Here is an 18,304-nt window from a genome sequence, read left to right as displayed (position 1 = left end):
GTATTGACTGGAAACACTCCATGTGCAAGACATCTTTCAGTAAAAATGAAAATAGAAATAGGACACTTTTTTTCTTTTTTTAATTCCAGTAAGCTAATCTTAAATTAAGATCATCAAATTCTTTCCACATAAAATAATTAGATGAAATTAATATGAACAATGACAGAAAAAAACAAACAAGACTTACTAGTTTTGAAGACATTTGCCAAAAAGAAATTTTAGACAGAACAGTGATTAACTGCAGCTCTTCAGTTTCAAATAAATGCCCAGTCACTAAAGTCACTAGATTTTAAGCAGGAGTTAATAGGTAAAGTGCTACAACTCACACTGTACAGAAAGATAAATCAGACTGAGAACTGACTACTTCCACTAGAAAAATAATTATTTCAAAGGCATTTTTGAGAATTGTATTTGAAACTTATTTGATGCAGAAGAAAGCAAGCATCAGTTTACAACACCAGATTTTCAAAAGAAGGAAGATTTTCATAGCTGAAGTTAACAGTGTCCTGGAGAACTGAGATTATTTCTGCCTGTTTTAAGACCTGAGTGTTCATGGGGAAGTAATTCAGACTTCTCATAGCTGATCACTAGCTACAGTGTCCTCAGTTGTTAAGCAATATTTCAAAAGCTCCTGGACTTTGAAATAATGTCTACATTAAAAATATGCTTAACAGGAAATTAAATTCTCAGAAATGTAAGTCTCTCTGCTGAGATTAATTGATATAGGATCTAGTAGTTCTATAAAATGATACACACGATGCAATGAGTTCTTAGTAAATTTAAGCTGCGCAGTAACTTCAGATAGCAACTAATGAGTATGTTAACCAACAGCTTATATTAAACATTTCCATTATTTAACAGACATATAGCATATCTGAAACATGTCTTACTGAAAACTGCCATTTACCTAACCTTTGAGTCTGTGATACTCCAAGAGCAACTAGAGAGTGATTTAAAAATAAAAAAGAAACCTAGACATTATTTATATTGAATATATCCTGACATAACCATACTGGCTGTAAGAGCTAACAAACACACATATTCTGCACAGTTTTGTAACAAATAAGTGAAACTTAAAGAGTGCATTTTAAAGAAGCGAGAGAGATAAAAACTTCAAACCTGCTTCTGAATGCAATTACCTGTAGGCCTGTCCCAGACTTTTATATGCATCTATGAAGTCTGCTTTCTGCTTCAGAGCTTCTTTGAACGATTCAATGGCTTCCTATAGAAGGACACCAAGAGAAAAAACTGTCACCTACTGATTTGGTTTAACTGTAACACTCTCAGGAGTTACTAGCCATGGATTTACAGTTATTTGTCAAAACCTTTAGAAGGAACAAACAAGGCATGAATTTATTACAAGATCTATAGAGTAATAACCATCATATAACAAAAGAAAAATTGCAATATTTTTACATTCATGACAGATTTAGCTGGAATTCCTTTGTCTAATATGCTATGGGAATAAGTTATTCTTTTAGCATTTTAATAGAATTCTAAATGAAAGCCCTTCAGAGTTTTCTTTCATAGCTCAGTCTAGTCTTTATGGCAAAGAAGTCTCTCCTTACAGTCTTGCTTTTTCATAGACAATACACCTCCACTTCTGCAATCCAAAAGACTCCTTCAAATCTGTACTCTGTCTTTCATTGTTTTATTGTGCTCTGTTAGTTACGCAGGTAGCATACACCCTCTTGGTGGATTATGAAGTAAGGGATCATTTTCACACAGTAGCATGTGTTGCTGTCATGATGAATATAATGTAATAAAAATGAAATAGCTAGAATAATCATATGCATATGTTCAAACAAATCTTCCTCTTGAAAGGATGGGATTAAGAACTCAAGTTTCTACACTGGAATAGCTATATAAATTAGCAAATGCAATACTGAAATGTAGAATTTAAGGACAGAATGCTGTAAGACAAGAATCATAAATACCCTCAGTCAATTGAGAGATTCTTATTCAGAAAAACTATCAAGTACATTCTGTGCACTACACTATGCACAAAAACATAAGACAATCATCTATCATTACTGACAGGTCCATGGCCTCTAGGTAAGTTTTAAATACAAGAAGATTATTCTCAAAAGCAATGATCCAAAAGCAAAAATCTCTTTTCACTCAAAAATTAACACTGCCACACTCACTCCAAATCTCAAGTTTTCAGCAAGTCTAGTAGAACCTAACAGATGACATGTATAGTCTTCCTTTAAGAGGCAGTCCTTTTAAACATAAGAAAAAACTATTTTACTGTGAGGGTGAGGGAGCAGTGGCACAGGCTGCCCAGGGAGTGTGTGGAGTCTCCTTCCTCAGAGGCCTTCAAGACCTGCCTGGACACGTTTCTGTGCGACCTGATCTAGGTGAACTTGCTTCTGCAGGGGTGTTGGACTAGATGATCTCTAAAGGTCTCTTCCAACCCTACCATTCTATGATTCTGATTTCCACCATCACCTTCTGGGCTCTCTGCTGCCTACACTCAAAATCATAAATTCAAAACAGACTATCATCTGCCAGTAACTGATTTGACTGCAATAAGATACAGACAGTAAGTTCAATGACAGCCTGAAGTTCTCCCAGAATGCACTAAGAGTGTGGGCCCAAAAAAAACCCCAAAAAATCCACAGTACTTTGGGTGCCAAGAAAGTGGAGAACTAGTCTGTTACTGTAAAAAACATCCCCAAAATATGCAGTGATTGACTATGAAAGATACTAGTCTGAAACTCAGGAGTCCTGGGTTCTGTCACGATTTCTTCATACAACCCTTAGTGAATTACAAACTGTTGACAGAAGTTAAAAAAAACCCTTCCATATTCTTGGAATTAAAGAATCACACAGTTGCATCCTTTTCAAATTGAAGATGTTTGTCATCTTGTCTAATTACTCCTCCCTCAGGAAGAAAAAAAAACCCGCATCAGAATTTCCAAATACAATACAAATAAGAAACAGGTGCAATATTACTACACCTAGACAAAGTTTAGAGACAGAAGACAGTGAAACATTAAAGAAGGCATAGGAAGAACTTGCTTCCCTGCTGATTTTATAATCTGAGGGAGCAAGTATATTCCCTCAATTTAGATATGAGCACTTCAGAATCAACATATAACTGAAATACACAGATGCAGGGCTCTCTATCAGCAGCTTCCTTGATTATCTTCCAGCTCATTTGAGGAATAATCTGAAGTTATTTCCTCTTCCTTCTCTTCCCTGTCACAAAACCTAGGGAGCCTCCATTTCATGCAAAGCAATTTTTAATATAACCATATAAACAGAGGTGCCAAATACAAACACTTTTCAAAACACTTCATTAACACATCAGCTATCACTGATTTACCAGGATCAAGCAACATCAGCAGTATTTACATGTCATACCGTGAAGTATTACAGTCAACAATGGCACCTTTTCATTTTACTTGCACTCTTTTACCTTAAAAACTTTTCCTTTACGCAAGAGAAAATATGGATATCAACATCTATATTTCTACTACTTCACAGAAGCAACTTCAAATAGAGGGTACTGCTTTACATGAACTATTACTTAACATAACTTTACCTTCAAAAGTCCTCTATGAAAAAAGGTCAAGCCTTTATAAAGCATAGCTATAGGCTGATTTTTGTTCAGTTCCAAAGAGTGCTGAAAATCTTCATGGGCTGTTGCATAATCCTGTGATAAAGCAGATTTTAGATGACAGAGGAAACATCATACATACAAAGAGGAATACATACATACTTCTATTTTCATAAAAGTAATCCACAAAATTTTGTTTAATATATGAAGTCACTCTCATGGCTAAACAGCAATGATTCTTATGTGTCAGTCAGAATACCAAAGAACATGGAACACACAATATACTTCCAACTTTGACAGCACATGCTATACATAACATATCAGTAAGTGGGAAAATAGCTGAAAACATAGTAACATCAAAAGAATAAAGCATGAGATAACTATTTAGTATTGACACAATCTTTGAAGATAAGTTACTTGTTTTACATTTAAGTGTAAGATCACTACACACAGATTACATAGCAAAAGAGGATGTTAGCATTTTTGTAGTTTTTTTGGTATGCTGTGGTGTAGTGTGGGTTTTTTAAGTATATGGGGCAGTTACTGTCTTGGCCATAACTGTTTTCCTTTTTAGACTGGCATTTAATAAGATTACTTAAATGCCGTTGTAGATTATAAATCAAGACAAATTCTTTATCCATTTACTACCCCTTAAACACGCAAAACAATCAGACTTGCATGCAAGGTACTTGCCCTCAGGGTCTCTGCATTAAATAGATATGCAGAGGAAATACTTGAAGAATACCTTTGAACTGTCAGGTCAACTACAGGAAAAATCATGTCTTTCATTGTTATTTTTTTATTTAAACAGGAAAGAAGCTCTTGAACAAAAGTAACAAACTGGCAAAAACAACAACAAAAGGAATCAATGTCATTGACACAACCAAAACCAAACAGAATCCCCCAAATCCACTAACCTCAGATATGAAGTAAAGAGTACCTCTGTGCCTGTAGAGCCGTGCTGATGGTTGTAGCTGAATAGCTTTGGTGAGATCAGATAATGCTTCACTGATTCGTCCTAGTGGGGACAATATCTGAGTATAAAAAAAAAAAACACAGCTTGGAGCAAACAAGTCAAACAGATTTGTTTTACAAACACAAAGTTTATTCTTTTTCATGTTCAGCTGTAAGAGTAACTGTTATTTGCTAAAACATCCTAGAAAGTTCTACTATCAATTTCAGTCCTTATTGCTTTTAAATACCACTAATAGGAAAATCTGAAAGCATTTTTCTCATAAAAAACAGTGTACCTAAACATCACCAGAATATCTGCAGATATGCAGCATTTCAAATAAAATCTAGTCAAACAAAGCAAAATACTCTTATTTCAACACATGCAACTGAAAATGTAATTAAGGTATTCTCATAAACCTTTTTTACAAAATACTCCCCCCAATAGAAAATGGTCTATTTTCCAATTATTTGAACATCTTTCATATTTTTAGGTCATGACTATTAACAAATTATTAAAATCAGGAAAATAGTGAATTATAATTTCATATTATGGCAATTATTATACAACGTGATGACATGAATAAATATTCATGCTTTTGATTTGTCTGAAAATTTGCTGCTTGAAATCCATTTTCTGTAATGTAATTGGCAAAGTGTTACAGGATTTTCAAAATTAAAAGTATCTCTGTATCTGAATTATATTTAACTTATATGCATTATTATAAACAAAAATATTTGATTAAAAACTCCTTCTTTAAGTTTGGCTTATTACCAGCTAGTTCCAACAATAAATTTATCAAAGTGATGCTAAGTGCAAAGAGCAAGGTTGAAGTGATACATTCATTCCTTATATTAAAAACATATCAAAACCATCCACTGTCTTGATATATAGTATGTCAAAACCTAACCACTTAGACACAACATACGCTATTCTACTGGCTGTAATAAATCCATACTGTGTATGTTTTATTTAAAAAAATAAACAGTAAATTACATTGTTTGAGAGCAAATACGTGTGTTTTGGCAGAAGGGAGGAATGTTCACAGAGAAACACAGGTAAGAGCTTTAGTCATTAGATCAGTGAAGCAATACTTGAAAACACTGTATAATAACTGCAACTTGTCAAAACATCTGAAGAGACAAAAAATACTCACTTCTGCTCGCTGTTCAAATACTTCAGGATGGTCTGGTTCTAGACTAATCACCCTGCTGAGCTCAAAGAGAGCAAGCTCAGCATTTTTCATGTCCTGAAAAGAAGAAAAATAAACAAGGTAACTGTACATACATAGTGTAATATACTCTGAAGAATGAAAGACAACTGGATTGGCCAGGTTCCTGAAAGTGTATCGGTTTATATTAAAAGCCCTTCACATCTTTGCTAGTAACATTTAAGATGCAGTGTTCAACAAATAGCTGAAAGAAACACCATCAATCTGCTACAAACAAGAAAAATAAACTTTGCTTGTACATATCAGCTTTGTGCTGTACCTGTTAATAATTGATGAATAGAACTTTGTGAATAAACATTAAGTTTACAGCTCCATAGGCATCTTTCTTGCCAGCAAAGCTGGCTCAAGTTCTCATGTGAACTCCAATACACACATATGCCCTAAGCCACCAGTGTTTTCATTGTCTGTAGCTTAATCCAAGTAGCACTGGTGAATGTGTTGATGCCATCAGTATCTTGTCTATCTATCTACATTTTTATCTTGTCCTCAATAAATTGTAGAGTGGAAGCAGTTAATTTAAAAAAAGAAAACAAACTAAACTGGTTATACAGAAAGTTTTGGTTAGATTTCATTGAACTTTTTCTTGAATATGCTTAACATCATCTTTGTGTCTTGAAAACGTCACTCACAGAAGCTTTTATGAAGTGAAGCTGTCTCAACATCTAGTAAAAATGAGAAAACAAACTCATGCTAGTGTTACAAACATGCAAATATGAGGGATTTCAAGCTCCTGTCCACTAGAGAAGTAAATATTCTGCACAAAAGAAATTTTCAGGGAGTTATTTAACTATTATTTCTCTAGAATTCCAGCAATCATTCAATCAAAATTCAACAGGCTACAAACTCAAACCAGAAAGACTATAGTCTACTTTTAAACTTACATTTCCTCAGGAAATTGCTTAAGCAGTCACCTGTAACTGTAAGTAATTTAACTTCAGTGGTTTTTTAACATATAACATTAACATGTATCATGAAGCATGGGCAATCAAAAAAGCTATATAAAGCTTACTGGACTGCAAGAGTTGATGATGTTTCTAAGCTGTAATAAAAGACTTTTTCATTTTCCAATACAGACTGGATACGGAGATAAGTTAAATAAGACTTCACACACTTGCCTCTCAGAGGCAAGATACTACCTCTTATCTTATTGGATAACAATTGTGCCTATGCTCTCCTATGGCACTTTTGTTTCATACTCTTTACTTCCAGTTCCCCAAAGCAAATGTACCCATGGCTTGAGCAGTATGATCCACTAGATTTTTTCTATGTTATGGAGCACCTACCAAGGGATGGACACATCATTATAGTAGCGTAGCACAAAGACTTTGGGACATATCTATCAAATTCTAATCAGTCTAGCTTCTCCTGTTAACAGGCCTTAATTCAGTCAGATATTAAATTAATAATCTACTCACATGTAGTCCTTTTTTTCCATATGCTATCCCTCGTCCGTAAATTGCGCTAACCAGCTCTGGTTCTTCCTGTTAAGATTAAAAAATGAAAACAATAATCAGTTGTGGTTTGATTTGGGGCATTTGTGATGAAATCGATCTTTCTTCAATATGCATTTAGTTCTTGCTGATCCTAAGTGGTAAACAATGAAAAATCACAGTTGTCAGTCAAATATATTGATTATATTATAGTCCATGCTTCCACATGCTCCCAACTTACAACTCAATTTACTGGAATTGTTCTGCAGTATTTGTCTAGAAAATGAGCTAAGCAGAGTGCAGTTATAGTGTCAGTGTCCACCTGTCAGAACCTTTGTACACATTAGTATAGTCTGTTGTCCAAACTTCACTACCTGTAACCTTCTTGGTAGTTACATGATTTTTTGTCTAGCATTGCTAAAGTAATAATAAGCAAACACAATTCAGCCATTCAAAGCTTGGTTTTTTTGCAATTGAAAATTTAAAATTAGGAAGCAAGAAATTATGACATCCTGATGAAATTTGTGTTCAGGCAGCAACTAAAACTAGAGGTATTCTGCCAAAATAGTTCTGTAAATCTCAAACCTTCCTTGGGTTAGATTTAAGTCCCTGGCTTTCCAACTTAGGCACTTCAGGAGATACAACTTACATAGTGAATCTACTTCTGGTTCAATGTTATTTACTCCAAATTTGGATGGGAAACCATGGTTGAAGAACTACAACAACAAAACCATTTTTCTTGGCATAACAATGCCTATGCAATCAGTTTCCTTGAAACTCAGTTAGGAATTGAGCATCTTCACACCTGCAACCAGCACAGCTGTGCCTCAGAAGTGTGTAGCATAGGACTGGTCTCATTTAATTGGGACAACTGCCAAGAAACAAAATTATTTCCTTGACAAAATAACAGATACAAGGGCACACCAGTGCTGGCAGCTTACCAGACTTGAGCTGATTCCAAGTGTACACCTACCAATGTCAACTTCAGGTAGCTTCCCTGTTTTTAGTACAGTGGCTAAGCAAGGCTGCTTTGTTCAGTTAAATGTTAAATACATACTAAGTGAGCATTAAAAAGTTGTCTTACAGAAGACAGAGTGAACGATCATAATTACTTGACAGCCTTTAAAGCATGAAATAAGCATGATAATCATTTGAAACAAGACGTGTGCATTGGAAAGGTATTCTATTATATACAGACTCCCACAGTGTCTTTCCTACAGTCACCATGTTTAGCTTATCTTCACTTATATTAAGCTTCCTTCTTAAAAACAAGAAGGTAGGAAACATTATGTAAAGTCCACTGGCCTTTGAAGCAGGGTTTCTCATTAGGATTAAAAAAAAAAAAATAAACCACTACTCACATTAAAAACTTTAAATCAAATACAGAACACTAAACACCTAAAACCAATCAAAAAAACCCCACCAAAACATAAACTGAAACCAAAAACCATTGTTGTCCTCTAACCTACTTATTCCAGGAAATTTATCATATTGCCACACTTTCACTCAAGTAAAAGCCATATGACACTTCAATTAGAAAAGATAGATGCTAATATTTGCAGTATTACTTTCAGCTTACATTTGTGGACTACAACTTGTTTAGACCAAAAAACAGGGGCATGCTTCTAGTAATCCCAGGTTCTCAGGCATAAAAATACAGTACATTGAAATCAGCTTTAGTTGAAGATTTATAGAATCTCAAGAGCTGGAAGGGACTTCAAAAGACCATTTAGTCCAACCCCCCCCACCAGAGCAGGATCACCTAGAATAGGTCACACAGGAACTCTTCCAGGTGGGTTTTGAATGTCCCCGGAGAAGGAGACTCCACAGCCCATCTGGGCAGCCTGTTCCAGTGCTCCATCACCTGAACAGTGAAGAAATTCTTCCTTGTATTTCTTTGGAACCTCTTATGTTCCAGGTTATACCCATCACCTCTTATCCTACCATTGGACACCACTGAGAAGATCCTGGCTCCATCCTCCTGACACCTGCCCTTTACATATTTATAAACATTAATGAGGCCACCACTCAGTCTCCTCCAATCTCAAGAGTCCCAGCTCCCTCAGCCTTTCATCATCAGGGAGATATTCCACTCCATCATCCTTATTGCTCTGTGCTGAACACTCTGCAGCAGCTCCCTGTCCTTCTTGAGCTGAGGGGCCCAGAACTGGACACAATATTCCAGGTATGGTCTCATGAGGGCAGAGTAGATGAGGAGAACTGCTCTTGACCTATTGCCCACAACCCTTCTAATGCCATTGGCCTTCTTGGCCACAAGGGCACATTGCTGGCTCATGCTTATCCTGCTGTCCACCAGGACCCCCAGGTCCCTTCCCCTTCCACTACTCTCTTAAGAGAGTTCATTCCCCAACCTGTACTGGTACCTGGGGTTCTTCTTTCCCAGATGCAAGACTCTACACTTGCCCTTGTTGAATTTCATTAGATTTCTCCCCACCCAACTCTCCAGCCTGTCTAGGTCTCGTTGAAGGGCAGCACAGCCTTCTGGTGTGTCAGCTACTCCCCTCAGTTTAGCATCATCAGCAAACTTGCTGACAGTGCCCTCTGTTCCCTCATCAAGGTCATTAATGAATAGACTGAACTGTACCAGTCCCAGCACTGACCTCTGAAGGACTCCACTGGACACAGGCCTCCAACTTGACCGTGCCCCATCAATCACAACTCTCTGCCTTCTTCCCTTCAACTTGTTAACAATCCACCTCACTACCTGATCATCCAGCCCACACATTCTCAGTTTTGCCGTGAGGATGCTGTGGGAGACGGCGTTGCTTTAAAACTGTTGGAGTTGATTTGGTTTTAAAAAATTTGGCTACCTTTCTACTTCATTGCAAAAGATTGCGAATTCTTTACCTTGGTTAGAAAAAAAATGATCTTGAAGTATTACATATTGAGTAAAACATAACTAAACTCATCAAATGCCTTTACACCAGAGACAAACTCAAACATGTAAAATCATCATGAAAGTAATGCTGTACTTGCCACTGGCAATAAGTGATCTGTGTCTCATTTTTTTTCTGATGTTACTGGCAACATGCTAACTGTCACTCAAAAAAAAAAAAAAAAAAAATCAATCTCAAAATATCTCAGCCCACACATTAAATGAAGTTCAATTTAGCACAGGTCAGGTTTCTGAAGATGCCTTTTTTTTTGTGTGTCAGAAAGTTATTTTTTTAAGGGTCCAAACAGAAAAAACTTACCTGCAGCATTGTTGAAAAATGTCGTATGGCTTCGTCATACAAGCCGTTGCCAATCAACACATAAGCTATTGCTAATGAGAAAACGACAAATAAAACAGAATAAATCTTTTCATTTTAATACATTTTACAATTTGATTATGTTTATTACAAGTTCCTACATTGCAATGAAGATTTAAGTAGTCAAATGACTTCTGAACTGTCACTGAGATGACTTCCATTACCTAGCAGTCATTAAATTACTCAGTTCATACTGTGTTTGTCAGAACTGGTTTGAGGTTTTGTGGTTTGTTCGGAGTTTTCTGTCTCCTTTCGGCAAGTTGTTCAGGAAATGGTCCATGTTCCTTTCTAAAGTACTTAGGACCAGAAAAGGTAGCAAAATTATCCCAATTAGTAGCCCTAGATGCTTTCTCAATAAGTGAGTCTAGCTAGCACTGGATAACATTTTTTGATAATTCCACTAGAGAAAATCTCATTGTACTTGTTTGTACACATTTTGCTAAAACAGTGAGTTCTTCCTTCATACGAATTACCTAGAAAAAACCCTAAAGTGACTCCATTGTTTACAAAAATAAGATTGAAAAAACTACAGAATATTTCCTCATGTTAAAATTATGAAAAGCTTTAAAGTTCTTACACATATCACTCACTCTGGAGCAGAAGCCAAGTGTTTGAAAAAGAAACAGACCACTGTTTTAGAAACATGTTCCTGTCATCTCCACAAGATATAAAAAACCCAGTCAAGTCACAAGACAACTTTTCCCCAGGCAGTTCACACTAACAGTTGACAGCAGAACTAAGAACAGAAATTCACCTTTCCCCATACTTCTAATTATTCCAAACAGAATGGAAGAGGCACGTATTGGCTTAATTATTTACTCAAACATGAGAAGAGATAAATAAGCCCAGCTAGAACAAAGGTATTTTTAATAGGACACAGACACCTATCTTTCATGCAAGCAGAGTCACGTTGTTTTGGCAGTGTCGCTAAGCACTGTTCATTAAAGGAGGAAAAAGTTACATGAAAGGGAAATAAGAGATGTATTAAATCCAGAGCTTGCCTCATTCTTGGAGTATTTGTGTTACCCAGAAGGGAGTATTTGTATGCAATAGAAGCATTTTCCTCAACATATAAAAAGCTTCAGTTGGTACAGATACATAGCATTCCCAAAAAAGGAAAGAAAATTTGCAGAGTGAAGGACAGGTTAGAGAACTCTTGAATTTTCCTCATTTCATTCTCCTCCAAGACTACACAGTACTCAATATAATCTTCATGGTTCCAATCTCAGAACACAGAACAGTTGGCACATAAAATCAGCTCAGCCATGCCACTATTAAGGAAAAAAAGTAGAAGCAGCAAGATAACAAAGACTTGTCTTGCTGATAATGAGTCTGTTTATCCAAGACTCTTAGCAAAATGCAGGAGGTTGTAGCCTATGTCTTGTAAAACTATGGCAAGTGAGTGGCAGCAAGTAGTTGATATCAACATTTTAAAAAAAAAAAAAAATCTCTTTCACATTGCTTTTCCTCAGAACAGTTGAAAGTAACATGCACAAACAATAAGGACTCAGGCTCCTCACACCATGACATACTTGAAACAAAGCGGGTAGGTAGGTGGCAGCCTACAGGCCAAACATGAGGATAGGGACCTTCTGGTCTTCCAGGTCTACAGAACAGACACTAAAAGTATCAAATATTTCCTGCTGGATGGAAGTTCAGCATTCCCTGCAGGATTCTATGGAAAGAGTTAGGCGTGCTAGGAATATGAAAAAAGACCAAGTCCTCAAATTTTCCTAGATAAATCCATGAAGGTGGAAATAAAACAAAAAAATCGTTTTAATTTTATTAGACAAATTATGATTAAAGAGTGCCTTTGCTCTTCTACAAAAGACAAGCTTGCTGCCTGTCTTGACATCCTCAGTAATATCTTTGCTGCATCATAATACCTCTGCTTTAAAGAGAATACTAGTTTGGAAAAGCAGTATCTCCTTCCTCAAGTCCTTTGAGAAAAGTATTTCCTCTTGCTTTATTTGAAATGTCTCCATTTTCTGCACTGACTGCTTTGAAAAAAAACATCAAGTAGCAGCTTGTATAAGGATATAATTCATAAAGCCTTCTGCTGGTTATAAATGTTGATGAGAAGAGCGTGTGGAGACAGGAACACAGATCCACATTCTATGTCTGATAGAAAGCATATTCCATTGGTAAAATTTTTGAATGTTTGAATAGTTTCAGTCATCAATAATGACAGAGAAAGAGAAGCAGGAGGTAACAAACTGTTTAACAGGATTTCATAAAAATGCTTTCTGAACTGATGCTTAAACAGACAAGAGGAAGAGTTTTAGTGAGCAAAGCAGGAAAGATTTTTAGGAAGAGATATATGTATTTTCTTTGTATGATCAGAGAAAACTCACTGTGTTTTTAGGCTTATTAGGATCACTTTAAAATTAATGCATCTCTAAGGAATCATCAGTTTACTTTCAAAACATTCAGTGCTAATAAATAGCATGTAATTCACCTGCACAAATCTTACATAAGGCACCTTACCCAATTCTTCATTTGTGTTGTCATTATCAGTAGCAAATGGAAATCTTTTTTGCTCTGCGAGCAACTTTGCTTGACTCTGTAAAACAACATAATTTTTAAGTGTTCAGCAAACAACAGTAAAGAATTTAATAAAAAACCCGTGTCTTAAATCCTTAAGAGAATAAAGTTAAGACTAATGCAAATGCCTTAAGGTAACTGAAAACATATTGATTCCCCATCTTCCATCGGGAGAAAAATTTCTCTTCAGCCAGAAGCTGCAGTTATCCTCTCTAACATAAGGCTAACTAAATCTTTCAGATGAAAGGAGATTGTTAGCATTTTACCAGTGTCTGATGTTTCTCTATTACATCTGATTAACGTGAACTTTGGGAAGACACATGCTACTTCCTAAAGACAATACTCTTTACCCCATTAATTGCTCCTCTGTCTCCTGCAAAGGAAACGGTACTACAGAAGAGTAGAATACTGGAAATGAAACACTGAAAACAGTATCGCTCCAGTAACAAGTTACCAGTGCCATACGAAAGTTAAAAGGCTGCCGTTTTACAATGACTGTCTACCAGACACAGACTTTGTTCAGACAATTAAAATCTCACTGAAGATTTCTGTTCCCCAAATAATTGGCCTACACAATCCAATACTTTGAAAGATAAACCCTCAGAAATATAGAAATACTCTACTCTGCTCATTTTTGCATTAGAAAAATATAAAATGCTCATTCAATTAATAGGTCTTCCAAACTGTTTTAGGAAGCATGAAGGGAAAAAAACATAACTTCCCTCACTGCTTAATTCTCTTCTTTTGCTCCAGCTAAACAGCATATATGTACATCTTTAACTTCAGACAAGATAGTTAATACCTGAAACTTCAGAGAACATATTTATCTTACTATTTTCTCTACTGAGACAACTGTACTTTGCTCTTCTCCCTTCCACTTTTGGCTTGTTCAATCAAAAGCAGCCTTGCTCCTTGTGCTCATGACACACTTTTTAATGATATACAAAGTGCAGAAGTAACTGGCCAAATCTCATCGCAGTTTCTGCCCCAACAATATAACAATCTTAGGAATGAGAAGAAAGTTTGGTTTGCTTTAAATAAAACTTGAGTATTTTGGAGGATATAGACAATTAGCAAAACAAGTTTTACAAACCTTATTTTTACTGAAATTAGAGATCATATATAAGCTAAACTGTATAATGTTCTAAGAATTATGATTCCACCTACAGCTAAAACTACAGTAAAAGAATGGAAAAAATATTTTCCTCATAGAAAAAAGTCATTAAAAAGCAGCACAAGAATGAGCAAGTATATCAATTAGAAAACTAAATCTACATTGCGGACCATACATATTCACATATCACACACCTCTGAACCCAATCTTTTTATACCATCAATGGCCTTCAGGTAATTTCCAGAAAACCTACTTTAGAACATGAACTTCAATACTTAACTCAGCAAAACATTATTATTCTATAAGTTAAGCTAGTGATCTGCTACTTCAACAGCCTACTAAAAACTGGTTTGTATATTATATTCTTGATAGCATACCAGAATTTTTTCAGTGTTGAGAGAAAGCACAGATTCACAAGATGAAGATCCTCCTATGTCACAATCCGATTCATAGAAGTGCAAAAATGATGAATCTGGGGGAAAGAGAGAAAATATCTTCAGGAACTCAAAGATTATCCCGTTTCACATTTCCTCATGTTCATCTGAACGTCTTTTCCATTGGGCACTCCACAGGGCAGAACTTTCATAAAGTCTTTTCTGCCCACAGCTCTATATCCACACAGTCAGGGAAGCAATAGTCAATATGAATGCTTTTATATAATTACTCATATCTCTACTTCTGCTTATGTTTCTAGTTAAAAATATTTTTTAAACAAAGAGTGTTAAAAAAAGGAGGAGGTAGAGGCAAATAAAAGAAAGAAGCTGGATGCAAATTAAAAAGCTCGGGGTAGACATGTCTCCATTTGGCATTATGATTCCATTCTCTGGAGTAACATTCTGAAGACAGAATTATTCCAATCCCAGAGAGGAAAATAAATTAAATTGATCATACAGAGGCAGGGAAAGAGCTGCTGCTAGAAATCTAGGGAACGGAGGTATTAAGACTATAAAAAGATGACAAAGTAGTAAACAGTAATTGACCAAACAAAGGTCCTTACAAGTATATCAGTCGGAAAGTCATAACAAAAAGTGTAAAATTGATTCAAATCTATGGAAAGTCAAACACAGCTTGTTGGTGTAGCAGAGAAAAAGTTTAATGAAGGAAACAAAAAAGTATGAACATTAATCAACAACTGCCCCCCTAGACTGATGGTCTACAGAAGTCACTGCGTCACCTACGTGGTGCTTTAAATGTTATCCCAACAGAATTGTTAGAAACTTCATGATCTGAAGATTTAAAAGCTAACTTGAAGTATTTCAAGAGTGAACAAGAAAAAATAAACAGTATTATGGCTTTGATTGCATGTCACAAGCACATATCATCTCCCCTAATGTTTGCAAATATAAGCTTGATGTTAAGCTTAAAAGGCTTAAAAGGGTGCAGCGGGTGTTTCTAGTTCATTTCTACAGGCCATGTTATTATTATATTTTTATTTTGTAAGTGTTGCACTTAACTAACTCCTCATTTCTCACAAATACAGTGCTAAAAGAGAAAAGGAAATGGTCTTCTTATAAAGAGAAGTCAAAATAGCACCTAAAATAATTCCGTGTAAATATAAACTTGGAACTAAGTTCAGCCATAAACGGTATCTGATGGGTGAAGTTTTACAACAGAAGCAACAGTGGGGAAAAGCAGAAGGTCAAAGTTTAGAGTCAGATGGTCCTGCTGTAAGAACAGTGGCTCACTACCCATAGTTTCCAGGAAAAATATTGACAGTAAGAAGTTTCAACTTTTGTTCTTCACAACATGAATTAATGTGCCATGCACATTACTTATTCTGTGTTGTTGCTTTTAAGTCATTGCTGTGGACTCAGCAAGCAGTATTTGCTTCACAAACAAAAACAAAGCGGTGCAGGCATAGGCTACATCCAGAATAACTTTCTGCACAACAGCAAGAATTTATTGAAGGAATTCTTTAGTAAGGTGGCAAGGAATAAGAATAGCCTATCTGTTACAACATATAGAGGTTAAAGGACCCTTCAAATCTCGCAAGTCTTGAGGCAACACAATGCTTTACTCATAGGGAAGAATGGATCTGCCTTTGTAAGTTAGACACAAACCTGTACCATGCTGCCTCATTAACAACTTTTTCGTAAAGCAGAAACGTAACCAGAGAAACTACCCTGGGCCTTGTAGGAGGCTACAAGATAAACTACTTGAGATAAAAAGATTCAGCTTCTGGGAAAGTTGTACTAAAACAAAAAATGAGCGCTTAAGGGAACTGGAATTTTCCAACTGACAATTCATTTAGTCACAGGACTTAAATAGCAAGGAGTCAATTGGTATGCAATTATTTTTGGGGTAAGTATACTGTTCTGTAATTAAGGGCTATCTTATTATCAGTATATGCAAAGTACCTCAGGTGCTTGATCATTTAAGCAGAATTCCTTTATATCAATCCCAGTTACACTGGTCTCTTTAAATAGCATCCACATTAAAAAAAAAACCCTAATCTTCCAAATATATCTCTGAAGGAGTCTCCCAAGTCAATCATTCCTAGTCCAAGTCAATGATCCCATGTCCTAGTAACAAGTGATGTAACCAAATGCTTTGCAGTTTATTACCTTGTATGGTATACAGATATTACCTCAACACCAGGTGAAAGTCTTTTTGGTTTTATGCTTAAGCTTGAATGATTTGGAGAAATGGTCACCTGAGATAACTTTCACAAACTGATTTAGTGTTTACATACTGCAGCTCTCAGCCACTGTAGCCACTTTAAAAGAAAGAAAGAAAAAAAAACTGATGTGAAATAACTTCACACAGCTGATACAGAACTTTAAGCTGTGATGACAGAGGCACATGCTTAGAAGAAAAAAAACCCAACAGATATGTGAAATTCATAACAAGGTATTCTTGAAAGTTTGTAGTTTTGACTGGCTCACGCTAGCCGGATGTTGTCTTCAGGGACCACAGCAATTGTTGAGATGATCATAGACTTTATGAAATTAGGAGGAAAAAAAAAAGAAACAACCCTGGAGACAATTAAACAGTTGTGACACAACACTGCTTCTTATATAAATAACTGAGTCTCTACATTGCATTGAATTGATAAAACCTTTCTCTTCATCTGTATTACATTGATTTGATTCAGAGTGGCATTTTTTGTGTAGCACATCCACACTATGCTCACGATCAAAGATCGTAACAGATTACTTGTCAATTGATCTTGACACAACAGATATTTAAGCACACAAAAACAGTTTTAACTGTGCTTGTATTATCAATCACCCTGAAAAAGACCTGAAGATCTGCTCGTAAAGAAAAGCATTCAGTTCACTAGAAAAATATACTCATAACCAAAAATTACTGAATCAATCCATCTTCAAATCAGCAATACGAGCATAAGGTGTTGGTATGTCTATGTACTACTGAATGTGAAGGTGAAAAAACACGCAGAGCCCTGCACTTAGACTTGCTGGTGAGAGAGACAACGGGAATCCTCCCGCCTGATACTACAATGCCCTACCGCTTACGGATTCAGGGGCGAGAACTTTACCTCCGCTCAAAGCCAAGCGGTAGCCTCTGCTCCGCACTACGCAACGACACAACACTACTCGGGGCTGTAGTTTACACTGAAGATGCCTCAGGATGAGTCAGCTAAACAGCAACAACGCCCGTCCTCCCGCCGCCGGGGCCCCGTACTGCCCGAAATCACCGTCCCCTGGGCAACTCGCGGCGTCTCAGTGGGACGCGAGGCCCGGCCGCGCCTTGTTCTGCTCTCGCCGCTTTCCCTCGGAGCCCTCAGGCTAGAGATGGTGGCGGGGTCCAGAGCGCTCCGCGGTGCCGCCTGGCTAACAGCCTCCTCACCCTCGCCAGTAGCTGGTCACCACGGCAACGCCCCCGACTCACCACACTCGGAAGAGTACTGCTCTGCCCACTCTCCCGCCGAGGCGCAGCCCCCCACTGGGCCCTGGTGCTGCCGGTGCAGCTCCTGCTTTAGCAAGGACAAGGCCGGGTACTGCTCGGTCAGGGCCAGCGCGGCCCATGCCAGCGCCAGTAGGGCCAACGGTACCCACAGCCCCCTCACGACTCCAGAGCCGCCGGCAGGTGCCATCTTCACAGGACGCATGCGCAGCGCTTCCGCCTCGGCTAGGGACAGAGGGCACCTCATCGCCCCACCCGCAGGAGCGGCGGGAAGGAGAGCGCCGCGCGCTGCCCCCTGGGACGAGGAGTTCCGAGGCGCGCGACTCCGG

General features: G+C 37.2%; 1 protein-coding gene across 3 annotated transcripts in view; it reads right to left on the bottom strand.

The window, feature by feature from the left end:
- Positions 1-18,279, bottom strand: part of TTC13 (tetratricopeptide repeat domain 13) — a 38,476-nt gene extending 20,197 nt beyond the window's left edge. For all 3 annotated transcript variants that reach the window (XM_010206527.2, XM_061990938.1, XM_061990940.1), the window contains exons 1-9: positions 17,961-18,279; positions 14,486-14,580; positions 12,938-13,013; positions 10,394-10,464; positions 7,164-7,229; positions 5,674-5,766; positions 4,483-4,599; positions 3,551-3,661; positions 1,140-1,222 (exon numbers count right to left, since the gene is read on the bottom strand). In XM_010206527.2, the coding sequence (XP_010204829.2) occupies positions 1,140-1,222; positions 3,551-3,661; positions 4,483-4,599; positions 5,674-5,766; positions 7,164-7,229; positions 10,394-10,464; positions 12,938-13,013; positions 14,486-14,580; positions 17,961-18,222 (974 nt within the window). In that variant the 5' untranslated portion in view covers positions 18,223-18,279. The remainder of the gene's footprint in view (positions 1-1,139; positions 1,223-3,550; positions 3,662-4,482; positions 4,600-5,673; positions 5,767-7,163; positions 7,230-10,393; positions 10,465-12,937; positions 13,014-14,485; positions 14,581-17,960) is intronic.
- Positions 18,280-18,304: the final 25 nt, after the last annotated feature.

Source organism: Colius striatus, chromosome 2 (assembly GCF_028858725.1).
Source record: "Colius striatus isolate bColStr4 chromosome 2, bColStr4.1.hap1, whole genome shotgun sequence".
NCBI lineage: Eukaryota > Metazoa > Chordata > Aves > Coliiformes > Coliidae > Colius > Colius striatus.
This window is presented reverse-complemented; position numbering and strand designations above follow the sequence as displayed.